The sequence below is a fragment of the Macaca nemestrina genome, chromosome 7, assembly GCF_043159975.1.
Source record: "Macaca nemestrina isolate mMacNem1 chromosome 7, mMacNem.hap1, whole genome shotgun sequence".
NCBI classification, from domain to species: Eukaryota; Metazoa; Chordata; class Mammalia; order Primates; family Cercopithecidae; genus Macaca; species Macaca nemestrina.
Window position 1 is genome coordinate 98429840 of NC_092131.1, and position 13555 is coordinate 98443394.

Genomic DNA, 13555 nt, shown 5'->3' on the forward strand with positions numbered 1-13555 from the left:
TTAAATTACCCTCAAAGCTACAGGCTGGCAGACAGTGTTATTTCTTACAGGATAGAGGGGGTGGCCCTGCTAGGTCTCCCTGGATCCTCCCAGGCAGGACTAACCCACAGGAATTAACTACCAGTTTCGGCAACTTAGGGTCCTCCCTCAAGTGCAGACCTGTGGGCCATGGCCTGGAGTCGGCCAGGGAGCTGTTCACCTCAGCAACAGCATATTCAGGAATAGCTCAGATATCTGTGGTGTTAAGGCTTGTACGCAACAATGCAACTGCTCCTGGATAGAGGGAAATGCAACTTTAAAAGGCTCCACTTCACAAGCTGTCAAAAAATCTGGATGTGACCCAGCAACCAAGGGAAGGGAGACAAGGAGGTATCTCTAGTCACACAGCTCACACCACAATGCAATGCAACGTGTTAGCCCAATTCTAAAAATCCTCAGTAACACTTTTTAATATACAAGAATCAAAAGTACAGCAGTTTTACAATGTAGGAAAATTTAATACATACTATATAAACAACATTATTTACATCAGAAATCACTAGGACAGTGGCATTTTTCACAAATATAAATTAATTACTGTTTAGTCAACAGGTTTTAAAAGTCCACAATTTTACAATAAAGAAAAACCATCTGTCCCCAGATGAGTGGGGCACAGATGGCCTAAAGCAGCCTGGACCCTTGGCATGGCTCCCCTCGCCCAACATGGCAGCCCTCAGAGGAGCCGGAAGACCGCTGGTGCTGGGCCTGGGCTGCTGCTCCTGCTGACAAGTGGATTTTGGTCTGTAGGATTTCAGTGTCATTATGTGACTTCCTAAATGAACCGTGTTTGCACCGTGAGGACTGATGCAACTTTCAGACACACCAGGCCAGAATGTCTGCAGCACAGCGTGCAAAGTGTTTGGGCTTCCCTTTGAAGGGCTAAGGAATGACTGAAAGGAGAGCGAGCCCCGGGCTCTGCTGGCACCTGTCTGTCCGGCTCTGAAAGACCGCAGTGATTAGCTTGGGGTTTCATGTGGCCCTTTTCTAAGGCCATAGTGTATCATGTCAACCCTTATTCACGTGCAGGTTTTAGGTGATGCTAAATCCCTCTTCCTTAACCCCTGTTATTTCTACCAACAATGAAATCTTTCAAAGCCAGGCTCCAGGGAATACCATCCTCACAGATTCCTCGGGCAGCTTCTCCCATTCACAAGTGAGAGAATTTACCTGTGCAAATTTGTTTTTTATTTAAGCATATAATATTCATATTGATTTAAATCGAAGAAGAAATGCTTCCTTTTTCCCAACACTCTTCATACTTCAGCACCTAAAACAGTTGTCTAATGGGGACACTGTAATTTTACAATCAATGTAACACTGATCTGGCTGATACTGCCTTTTGCTACTTCATATGGCACTAACAGTCAGTCCTGAATGTGAACAAAAGGAAGTTCCTTTTTCCTCATGATAAGACATCTTTGGGCATAACTCACATCTATCAGCGACTCAGGAGAAGCCCTGATGACTGTGGAAACCCCGATGGAAATGCAGGACCTCTGGTGACTCCATTGCCCCTCCTTTCATTCCTGGAGGACATGACCCAACTCTCTGCAGGGGCTCATCCCCTTCCCACCCCATCTCCCATTGCTCAAGGGCTTGACAAGCCAACCTAACCTTCCTCTTTGGCTTGGGCAAGGCAAACGTGGGCTAGAGTCAATATTATCAGCAAGAAGCTCCATCTGTGGTTTCCTTATCACTCTGTGGCCTAAGTGGAGACACATGCCCTGCCCTCTCCACTGAGCGTCACAGCAGGCCCTCCATGGGAGGACTGTGGTCAGGTGGCTCATGCAGTCACCAGGGCTTTGCTTCAGGACATGTGTGCTACAAGTCCAGGCTGAACAACCCCAACAACTACGAGGGTTCAATAAGCGGGGTGGGTCCACTGAGCTCTCAACACAAGCTTCCAGGACCCAGACTCTCATCTGGAAACCGCACAGGCCAGTCCTGCAATGCCCTGTGTAGCAGGGAGCAAGGGCCACATCACAGCCACATCTGCTTCATTTGGGGGATACAACTCGGCATGTCTTGGTAAAGGCATTCATGGTGCTGCCCAGAACACCAGCAAGCACGGAAGTCCTCACAGGTTACTTCAGGGAGTTTAACGCTGCACATGCCTAACAGAGGGGTTTCCACCAGCTCTGAGCCTGGACACTTACAGGCACACTGTATGTTCAAGTCAGTTATTCTGTCTCCATCTAGAAAGGCCTTTGGATACTTTAACAATACTGGCAAGCTACACTGAGAATGATAAACTGAAGGCCCCAGCATCAGTAAATTGAAAAGAGCCTGCTTAACTGATGCAACCAACTTGCTTCCTAAACCTGACTCAGTTCAACTCTAGTATGAGTCTTACTATCTATAGCTCAAGTCACTGTGTCTTTGGATGCTCCCTGTTTGGGAAAAAGTTTAACTTAGGTCTATACCTGATTATATTCTAAGAGAAACTGAATTCAATTCTAATGATCTCCAACTACAGTAGAAACTTGTTCACCACAGGTACTTATTTCCATCTGCCCACCACATGATGTGTGATTCCGTCCCATCTATTTCTTCAAGCTGTGCAAAGGGAAGGAAAATGCAGCAGAAGTGTTGACTTAGCCCAATACTGAAAGTTTCCCCCACTTGCTGGCACTACTGAACCCCACATTAGAAGCCTGTTCACTGCCTGCACCAGGACCCCCACCTTTGTGATTGCCAGCAACAAATTGGTCAGCAGGCCTGCCTCTGCATCCCCTTCTCCAGGTCCTGTAGTTTTCCTTCTCACCATAGGAATTAGAAATCCACCAGGGATTCCAGTTCTCTGGCCACACTACTCCCCACCCTACCCCACCCTACCTCTCACTCAGCCTACTCCCCAGTCAAGTCCATGCTGGAGTCAGTGTTGCCTAACTCACAGTACTCAAAAGTCATCCAGAGCGACCTACTTTCCCCGGCACAGTGGGGAAAGGAGGCCCACTCAGGAGACCAAACCTCTGAAATGTACAAAGACAGTGTGGGAAAAATTAGTGTCGGCAGAGATAAAGCAGTTGTGGAAGCTGTTGCCCTCTCTCTACTTCCCCACCCCAACCCTGCCCATAGGTTTCACATAATGAGGCCGAGTTTTTTCTCCCAAGAACACATGTGAGGGGTGTACCTGCTCCCCTTCAAGTCCTATGCTTGTCCCCACCCACTTGCCCCAACTCCCCACTCCCCATCAGCAGCATCCAACATGTCAGAGTGAACCAAATCAACCAAATCACACACTGTAACATCAGGTTCCAGCAGCCTCCATGCACCAGTTCCTGCCCCAATGACGCACTAAGGTCCTGGGAACACTGACCCTGGCAAGAAAACATTCATGACTCTGAAGATCCCCTATTCCTTGACTGGGGAAACACATCCCAGTGAAGCTGGTATACACAAAGTCAGCTCCTCCTTCAAGTGCCCATCAAAGTGGGAGGCCAGAACTAGGCTGGAATGGGATGGGCTGCCAAAGTGCAGGAGTGGTGACCCAAATCAGAGCTGGACCCAGTGAAAGGCCTCCCATTCCTTGAAGTGCTCCTTCAGCCAGTGAGTTGACAGCAGCAGCGTGTCCGAAACTCCACTTACTGGTCTAGATAACTGGCTACTGTAGGATCAGACCAAAAATATCCACGTGTTTGGTGACTCTTACTCTCTCCTTTACGAGCTGTCCTTTATGTTTTCCGAACATTCCAGTTATAATCTGGGTTGTTTTTCTGTTCTAATGATCTCTCCAAAGGAGACCTATGATCCAGGGGTGACTTGGAATCATGAGGAGATTTCTGAGAAGGGGGTGAGCGAGGATCTGAGACTGCAGGGTGCAATGGGGGTAGAGGCTGTTTATATTCCCCTAGTTTGTCTGTGTGGAAAGAGCGGTAATGGTCTGAGGGTCCCTGGCCATGGTAGCCCATAGGGGGGCGGTGATCAGACATTCGTCGGAAATCCTGCTGGTGGTAATTTTGAGGCCTAAATTCATCGGATCTCCTCCGCTTGGAGTCATGATGGTGCCTGAAATAGAGATGCAAGAATTATTCGAAAGACTGAAGCCAAATTCTCATCCACTTCTCTTCACCACCCACTTGGCTCTTCCTCATATACTCGTATTCAAGGACACTTACAAACAGACTCAAGGACAAATGCTCACATTATCAGGAATCAAAAACATTAATAACAAAGAGTCATTTTACACTTAATAGCAAAACACATCCTATGAAATAAGCCTCAAGTGTGCAGTGACACAAGTACACACTTGAAAAATCACTGATGGCTTTGCAAACTCACTCCCTTTAGGAAAAATCTGGTAAGATCCATAAACATTTCCATATTCCTGGACCCAGCCCATGAGAAAAAGAGCCACAGAAATTATTTTGTAAGTTACTAATAACACCATCAACCTAAATACGCAACAAGTAAGTAACTAGTTAATAAAATTATCTTAAAAATCAACTCAGTGTGAACAGTATTAAAATTTTTAGCTTGGACCATGGTAAACTACTCATGATACCATTAAAAAAGGAATTAGTAAAACTCAACAACAAAAACAAACAACCCAACTCAAAAACAGGCAAAGGATTTGAACAGACATTTCTCCAAAGAAGATATACAAATGGCCAAAAAAACCATGAAAAGATGCTCAATATAATTAATCATTAGGGAAATGCAAATTCAAGCCCACAATGAGACTACTTCACACCCATCAAGATGGCTATATTCATTAAAAAAACAAAAACAAAACAAAAAACAAAAACAGGAAATAAGTGTTGGCAAAGATAAGGAAAACCTTCAACTCTTATACATTGCTAGTAGGAATGTAAAATGGTTCAGCCATCGTAGAAAACATTTTGGTGTTTCCTAAAAATGTAAAGAATATGACTAACAATTCCACTCCTAGGTCCATATCCAAAACTGAAAACAGGTAGTCAAGTACCTATATACCAATCTTCACTGCAGCATTATTCACAATAGCCCAAAGATGGAAACAACTCAAATGTCCATCAACAGATGAGTGGATAAACAAAATGTGGCATATCCATACAATGAAATATTATTCAGTCATAAGATGGAATGAGTACTGATGAATGAACCCTACCATATGAATGAACCTTGAAAACATTATGCTAAGTGAAAGAAGCTAGACACAAAAGGTCACATATTGTATGACTCTTTCTACATGAAATGTCTAGGATAGGCAAATCCAGGGAGATAGAATGCAAACTGGTGGTTGCCAGAGGCTGGGGAGAGAGAATAATGGGGAAGGATTATTTAATGGTTATAGGGTTTTCTTTGAGTGATGAAAGTGTTTTGGAACTAGACAGAAGTGGTGGCTGCCCAATATTATAAATGCACTAAGGTCATTCAATTGTTCGCTTTAAAATAGTTCCTTTAAGTAATATGAATTTCACCTCAATGCAAGAAAGAGAGGGAGGAAGAATTGAGCAACTTCAAGTTCCAGTCAAAATGGAACAACAGGGACTAGATTTACTCTCCTGCCTGAAACAGCCAAAAGGGACAAAACATATAGAACAGTGGTTTTCAAGACACCAGACATCAGGCAATGAACAGTGATCCCTGAGGAATGGACACTAATGAAATGAGCCTTTTAACTGCTCCTGCTCACTATCATGAGATAGTCCTCAGTCTGTGACACAGGAAGAAGGAAACCCAGAAAGACACCAGTTGGCTTCCCAAGGTGAGGCATGGGGAACCAAGGTGGCCAGAGTTCACAGGATATGGCATGAGAGAAGACAGTTCTGCAGAGAAAGAAGTTTGAAGATCTACAGAGGATTTCCAAGTATATAGCTGAATACTGCTTAGGATGTGCATGTGGGTAAACTACCCAAGGCCAGGGAAAAAACCACCCAAAAAGACTAAAGATAATAGTGCCCTGTGCTCACAAAGAACTGGCATCATGCCTGTTGCCACCAGTCACACCAAAGACCTCCAGATTCAAGAGGCACTGGTGATATGGTTTGGGTATGTGTCCCCTCCAAATCTCATGTTGAAATGTGACCTCCAATGTTGTAGTGGGAGGTGTTTGGGCAGATCCCTCATAAATGGCTTGGTGCTGTCCTTGTGATAATGAGTTTTCTGAGTTCATGTGAGAGCTGGTGCTTTAAAAGAGGCTGGCACCTCCTCCTCTCTCTCTTGCTCCCTCTTGCCATGGGACACCTACTCCCACTTCGCCTTTCACCATGAGTAAAATCTCCCTGAGGCCTCTCCAGAAGCCAACCAGATGCTGGTGCTATGCTTGTACAGCCTGCGGAACTGTGTGCCACATAAAACTCTTTTCTTTATAAATTATCCAGCTTCAGGTATTCCCGCAAAACAGACTAACCCAATTGGGTAGAGTGCAATGAGGCTCCTCACCTTGGGGGTGGGCAATCATTAGCCCTTGACTGAGCAATGCTCTGGGTCTACCTAACGAATCTTAACAGCAAGACCTGAAAGAAGGAAACTGCTTCCAAATAACCTGCAACTCATAACAAAGCTCCAGAATACTTACAGGAATACAGAAATATCCAGCACCCAATAAGGTAAATGTTACATCTGTCATCTGATCAAAATTTACTAGGCACGGAAAGCACCAGGGAGCAAGACCCACAGTGAGGTATCAACTGAAACTGACCCAAGTGGTAAGATTCGCAGACAAGGACATCAAAACCATTGTTATATCTGTGTTCCAGGTTTTAAAAGGTTAGAGACAGAACATATATATATATATATATAAAATATATGTGTGTGTATATATAATATATATATAGACCCAAATACAACTTTTTGAACTTTTAGAGATAGAACTACAATGTATAAAATACAAAGTACACTGGATGGGCCTCAGAGCAGTCTTGACATTGAAAAGCAACGTATTAGTGAACTTGAAGAGGCAGCAATAGAAACTATCCACAATGAAACACAGAGAAAGCATAATTTTTAAAAAGTCAACAGAATACAAGTGAGCTGTGAGACAACTTCAAGCAAGCTCATATAGGTGTAATGAGAATCTCCAAAGAAGAAGAGAGAGTGGGGGGTCAGAAAAAATATTTGAAGAAGATTGTAAAAATTGCCAAATTTTATGGAAACAATAAACCTACAGATTCAAGAAGTTCAAAAATTTCCAAGCACAAGAAACCAAGGAAAAATACACCAAGGCACATCATAATCAGTGATTTTTTTAAAAGGAACATTACGTAAAGACGAACAAAGATAAGGATGACAGATTTTTCATCATAAAACAATGCAAGTAAATAGCAGAGGTATATCTTTAAAGTACTGAAAGAAACTAAAAATAAAAATGTACACTCAGCAAAAACTGCTTTCAAAAATGAAGGCAAAATACATTTTCAGCATACATACACAAACACTGAAAGAATTTATCACCAGCAGAAAAAGTCCTTCAGGCAAAAGAAAAGTGAAACCAAAGAGAAATACAGACCTACTAGAGGAATGCAGGGCAAGTGCCCACTGGGTCCAGACAACAGAGAAGGGTGGGAGTGAGGGGCAGACTCCTAAGGAGGTGGCAGCTACTCAGCTACAGCTCTCTGCTAATACAGCCTGCTGTTACCAGTTCTTCCAAAAACAAAGCAGGACTTTGAGACACGTATATGAAATTTTCCCACTTTAAATTCAAGGTACAGTGCAAATGATGCACATCATCAGCCCAGGGAAAACCAAAGTTGCTATGAGGTTAAATTATCCAAGATATGAAATTAGGAAATACAGATAAAACCTCTTTAACCCTCCCTGGACTTGCTACTCTCACAATGTAAAGCTCTGACTCATCATACTACCGGTGGTATTGTACTGAAGGAAAGAGGGTGCAGCTTCAAAAGGCTTCAACTCTTCAATTATGGGCTCGTGGCAGGTAAGGACCATGGGTTGGTACCCATCTTGGGATCCCTGACACCTAGTGTGGCTGACAGCCTCACACAGAGCTTAATAATTTTGGTTGCTGACTCCAACATTTTATGGCGACCACTTGACTTGATTTCCTCAGAAGACGGCAGAAAACTCTTTTCCTTCACAGGTGAAATGTGCTCCCTATGACCCAGAAAATAAAACATAAAACCTATAACCAACACATGGGATTCCCTGTGGCTGACACATGATGAGATCTCCAGTCATTTCATAGATAAATACATTCATGTATACGTCACTTTCTCCCTAGAAACAGCTCCTGGCAAAGATGGGCACCTGGTGTCTCATAGCCTTTTGCATACCTGTCATAATAATCTCTGTGTCCCCGGTGGTCTCGGTCACTGCTGTACTGGTCATAAGGCCTCTTTCTGGACATGTTGTTGGGTCGATAGCTTCCAGAACGGTGGGCATCCATATGTCGCCGGTCCCCATAATGGTGGTCTTTGTACCAGTGCTGCTCATACTGATGGTGCCTGTCGCTTCCCCATGGTGGATTGTTGTTGCCACCACCATAGTTGAACTTTCTTTCCCTCTGCCAGTCTCCTCGATCTGCAGGAAAAGAAAAGAATGACCTGACAACTGCAAGAAATGGATGAATTTCACTTTCACTACAATTTTTTTTTTTTTTTTGAAATGGAGTCTTGCTCTGTTGCCCAGGCTGGAGTGCAGTGGCACGATCTTAGATCACTGCAACCTCCACCTCTTGGGTTAAGCAATTCTCCTGCCTCAGCCTCCCGAGTAGCTGGGACTACAGGCACCCACCACCATGCCTGCCCAATTTTTGAATTTTTAGTAGAGACAGGGTTAAACCAGGTTGGCTAGGCTGGTCTCGAATTCCTGACCTCAGGTAATCTGCCCGCCTCAGCCTCCCAAGATGCTGGGATTACAGCTGTGGGCCACCACGCCCAGCTTTATTTTTTATTTTTGTTTTCTTCCATACCAATCTTCTCTGTATTGTTCCAATTTCCTTAGGTATGCTGCTGAAATAAGCACTACTTTGCTGAAGTTCCAACTGAAAGTCTGACACGTTATAAACAGACATTAAGTTTCTTTCTTCTTGGTCTTGTTGCTGCTAACATATCAGTAATGACTCCTAAACATTCCTTCCAACAAGATTTTAAGGCAAAATTTACTACTCCTCTCCTTCTGAAATTTTAAGAACTACCACTTTTCACTCTCCATACCTGTTTAACCTTCCAATCTGTGGCAAACTCTTAACATCGAAACCAAACTAATTCAAAAAATGATACTGCTGAGTTTCACAGCTGCAAGGTAATATCCTCTGGTTATACATCTAATGTTTATTTCACCTGCTGGTACCTGCTGTGCCTGGTCTCTGAAAATCACTCACTGATTCTATTATTCTTCCCTATTCTGCACACACAAAAAAATGGACCTCCTCCTATAAAAAAGTAATTTCTCTAACTTTGAGCTTGGATCAGTGTTCTGTCTCTTAAGGATAAGGCCAAACTACAATCCTTTTACCTTCTGTAGCCTGCCTTTTCTCCTAAGGAAAAGAATCATACTCACTTGAATCAGAAAATGTAGTGAGGACACAGAAGTCCAGGGATGGAGAGTTAAATTATGGCTACGAAAATATCACGTCTACCCAGAGCCTGTGAGTGTGAAAAAATTTTACCTAGGTATTTGCAGATGTAATTAAGTTAAAAATCTCTAGATGGGATCACCCTGAATTTAGGTTGGGCTATAAATTCCAGGACAGGCATCCTTTCAAAGTAAAGGCAGAGGGAGATATGACAGGCTATGCATAGAAGAAGGCTATGCAAAGATGGAGGCAGAAAAAATCGGCATGATGCACCTATGAGTTAAGAACACCAAGAACTGCTGGTAGCCACCAGAAGACAGAAGAGAGGCATGGAACAGATTCTCCCTCGGAGCCTCCAGAAGGAACCAACCCTACTGACACCTTGATTTTTAAACTTCCTGGTCTCCAGAAATGTGAGAAAAGAAATGTTTGATGTTTTAAGCCACCTAGTCTGTGGTACTTTGTTATACACGGCCCTAGGAAACTAATACAGAGGACTAACCAAAAGGAACCTATGACCTCACGGAAAAATCCACCTTCTGTCTATAATTATGTTAAGATCAAAGACATGCTACCAAATAAATGTCTCTACTCATTTTGCTGGCCTTCTAGCTTTTTTCTACAGAGCTGAAGAATAACACCATTAAGGAAGTGCCCAGCTTAGAAACTGATAGCATTAATATGATGTACAGTCAACCAGTGGCTTAAATTCATTGCTGATCTGGGTAAATCAGATGAGAGTACCATAAAGTAAAAAACTTTTGCTATTCACCCTAAGAATTAACAAATAACATCAAAAAGAGAGAGACACCTTCTAAACATGCAAAGGATCACTTGAAGATGGCTTCAAATCAAATGAGATTTCTAACAGGATATCAATATCTGTGGTTTTGTAGAGATGTTTAAAACTCAAGCTAATTCATTGTTTCCAGAGTAAATCAAACAGATTTTCTTTCTTCTTAAACCTTCTGTGAGGTAAATCACAGGTTACAAAGTACTGAGCTATTAAAAAGATGGGTGAGGAATCCAAAGTTTAAATAAAACAATGCATTTAGTAAGAAGTTAAAGGATTCAGAATATAAAATAAGTGACATCATATGAAAAACACAGAAGCAGCCTAATACTAGAAAAAAAGCCAGTATAACTAATGCAACTAGGTCTAAGAACAGGGAAACATTTCCCAATCATTCTGCAAAGTCATTACCTGTTTTTCCCTCAACAAAATGGTGATGAAATAATTTTGAACTCAGATTTTTAAGATTACAGAACATAGAACTTATGCTTCCAGGCAGGGTAGCTTATAGCAGAATTACATCCTGCCAAAAACAATGAGAAAGGGAAGATTAAAAAGAACGTGTTTAAGGCCAGGCACAATGGCTCACACCTGTAATCCCAGCACTTTGGGAGGCCGAGGCAAATGGATCACTTGAGGTCAGGAATTCAAGACCAGCTTGGCCAACATGGTAAGACCCTGTCTGTACTAAAAACAGAAGAAAAAAAAAATTAGCCCAGCATGGTGGTGTGTGCCTGTAATCCCAGGTACTCGGGAGGTTGAGGCAGAAGAATCGCTTGAACCCAGGAGGTGGAGGTTGCAGTGAGCAGAGATCGTGCCGCTGCACTCCAGCCTGGGTGACAGAGAGAGACTCCATCTCCTCCGGAAAAAAAAAAAAAAGTTTAAAGGCATCAAAGAGCAGCTAAGGCAATGAGGACTAGAAGGACTAAGATTCCACAGAGCAGAAAACCTCAGAGATAAGAGATGACTTCTGTCACCACTGAAGAGATCTGTGATCCTGAGCACCAGCAAGAGGCTAAGGATCTGGGTCTTTCCCAGGCACGGACCACTGCTGGAGGAACAGAGAACCTGCAGAGTGGGTTTCTAGATTATTTTTGAAAAGGTTATTTTTTCACTTTCTTAGCAATTGGTGTGTATTTCCCTTTTCACTTTTTGATGATCTGAATAGGTAAAAAAATTGGTTAACCTATTGTTGCTTTAATTTATATTTCCCTAGTAGCAAGGCTGGTCATCTTGTCATATTGGCCATTTGAATTTTCTCTTTTATATGAACTAATTCATAACTTTTGCTCATTTTGTTTTAAAACAATGGATAAGCTCTACAGAGTTAACTTTTTCTAATCGAATTTCCAAAATTTTAATTCAATATGGATTCGAGTTTTGTTTCAAAACTGCAATTTTTGTTTTGTTTTGTTTTGTTTTGAGACAGTGTCTCACTCTATCGCCCAGACTGGAATGCAGTGGTGCAATCCTGGCTCACCGCAACCTCTACCTCCCAGACCTAAGAAATTCTCCCACCTCAGCCTGCCAAGTAGCTGGGACTACTACACCATTATGCCCAGCTAATTTTCGCACTTTTTAGAGATGGAGTCTATGTTGCCCAGGCTGTAAAAAATTTTTAATTGACAATTAAAAATTGTATATATTTATCGATTACAACGCAATGTTTTAAAATACCTATACATTATGGAATGGCTGAATCAGCCTAATTAACATATGCACTACCTTACGCACTTATTTTTTGTGGCAAGAACACTTAAAATCTCCCAGCAATTTTCAAAAATATAATACATTAACTACAGTCACCATGTTGCACAACAGATTTCTCAACTTATTCCTCATATCTAACTGAAGTTTTATCTCTGTTGTTAATGTCTTCCCAATTCTCCCCTGACCTCCAACCTTGGTAACTACTGTTCTACTCCCTGCTTCTATGAGTTTGACTTTTTCAGATTCCATATATAAGTGAGAATATGCAGTTTTTCTCTTTCTGTGCCTCTCTTATTTCACTTAACATAAATATCCTCCAGATTAATCCACGTTGTTGCAAACGACAGGATTTCCTTCTTTTTAAAGCTGAATGCTATTTGATTGTGTATATATACATTTTCTTTATCCGTTCATCTGCTGATGAACACTTAGGATGATTCTATATCTTGGCTATCGTAAATGATGTTGCAATGAATATGTAAGTGCAGATATTTCTTCAACGTAACTAATTTCATTTTCATTGAATGTATACCCAGTAGTGGGACTGCTGGATAATATGGTAGTTCTATTTGTGATTTTTTTTGAGGCATCTCTACATTGTTTTCCATAATGGCTGTACTAACTTACATTCCCACCAACAATGTGCTAGGTTCCCTTTTCTCCACATCCGTGGCAACCCTTATCTTTTGACTTTTTGGTAACAGCCATCCTAACAAGTGTGAACTGATATCGTGGTTTTAATTTGCATTTCCCTGATGATTAGTCATGTTGAACATTTTTTCATATACCTGTTGGCCATTTGTATGTCTTCTTTTGAGAAATGTCTATTCAGGTCCTTTGCCTACTTTTCAGTCAAGTATTTGCCTTCTTGCTACATAAGGAGCTGAGTTCCTTACACAGTTTGGATATTATCCCCTTATCAGATGTATGGTTGGTATATTTTCTCCCCTTACATAGACTGTCTCCTCACGCTACTGATTGCCCATTTTTCTATTGTTATTGTTTTGTTCTCAATTTACAAGAGCTCTTTCAATATTAGCAGTTTTAACCATTTAACGGCCATACAGAATGTAAACTTCTCCCTCAGTCTTTTTTGTTTGTTCATGTTAGCTGGGTTCTTCTTAATCTGAAGCTTAAATAATAGTCCTGGGGCCAGGTGCAGTGGTTCACACCTATAATCCCAGCATTTTGGGAAGCTGAGGTGGGCAGATCACATGGGGCCAGGAGTTTGAGACCAGCCTGGCCAACATGGCAAAACCCTGTCTCTACTAAAAATTTAACAATTAGCCGAGCGTGGTGGTGCACATCTGTAATCCCAGCTACTCGGGAGGCTGAGGGATGAGAATCGCCTGAACCCAGGAGGTGGAGGTCGCAGTGAGCCACTGCACTCCAGCCTGGGTGACAGAGCGAGACTCAGTCTCAAATAAACAAACAAAAAAATTGGGGGGATCTTTATTTCGTGCTTTCTCTCATTAAGAAAAGAGAGGACAATAAAGTGTTAGAAGAAAATAAAGCACAACAGTCCAGCCACTGTCTTTGGAAAATGAAACGGC

The 13555-nt window shown here is 42.2% G+C and overlaps 1 protein-coding gene across 4 annotated transcripts in view; it reads right to left on the reverse strand.

Moving 5' to 3' along the window:
- Positions 1-431: 431 nt before the first annotated feature.
- LOC105479354 (chromodomain helicase DNA binding protein 2) overlaps positions 432-13555 on the reverse strand; it is a 140375-nt gene continuing 127251 nt past the window's right edge. For all 4 annotated transcript variants that reach the window (XM_071100628.1, XM_071100629.1, XM_071100630.1 and 1 more), the window contains 2 exons: positions 8256-8502; positions 432-4047 (listed from right to left, as the gene is read on the reverse strand). In XM_071100628.1, coding sequence (XP_070956729.1) covers positions 3714-4047; positions 8256-8502 — 581 coding nt within the window. In that variant the 3' untranslated portion in view covers positions 432-3713. The remainder of the gene's footprint in view (positions 4048-8255; positions 8503-13555) is intronic.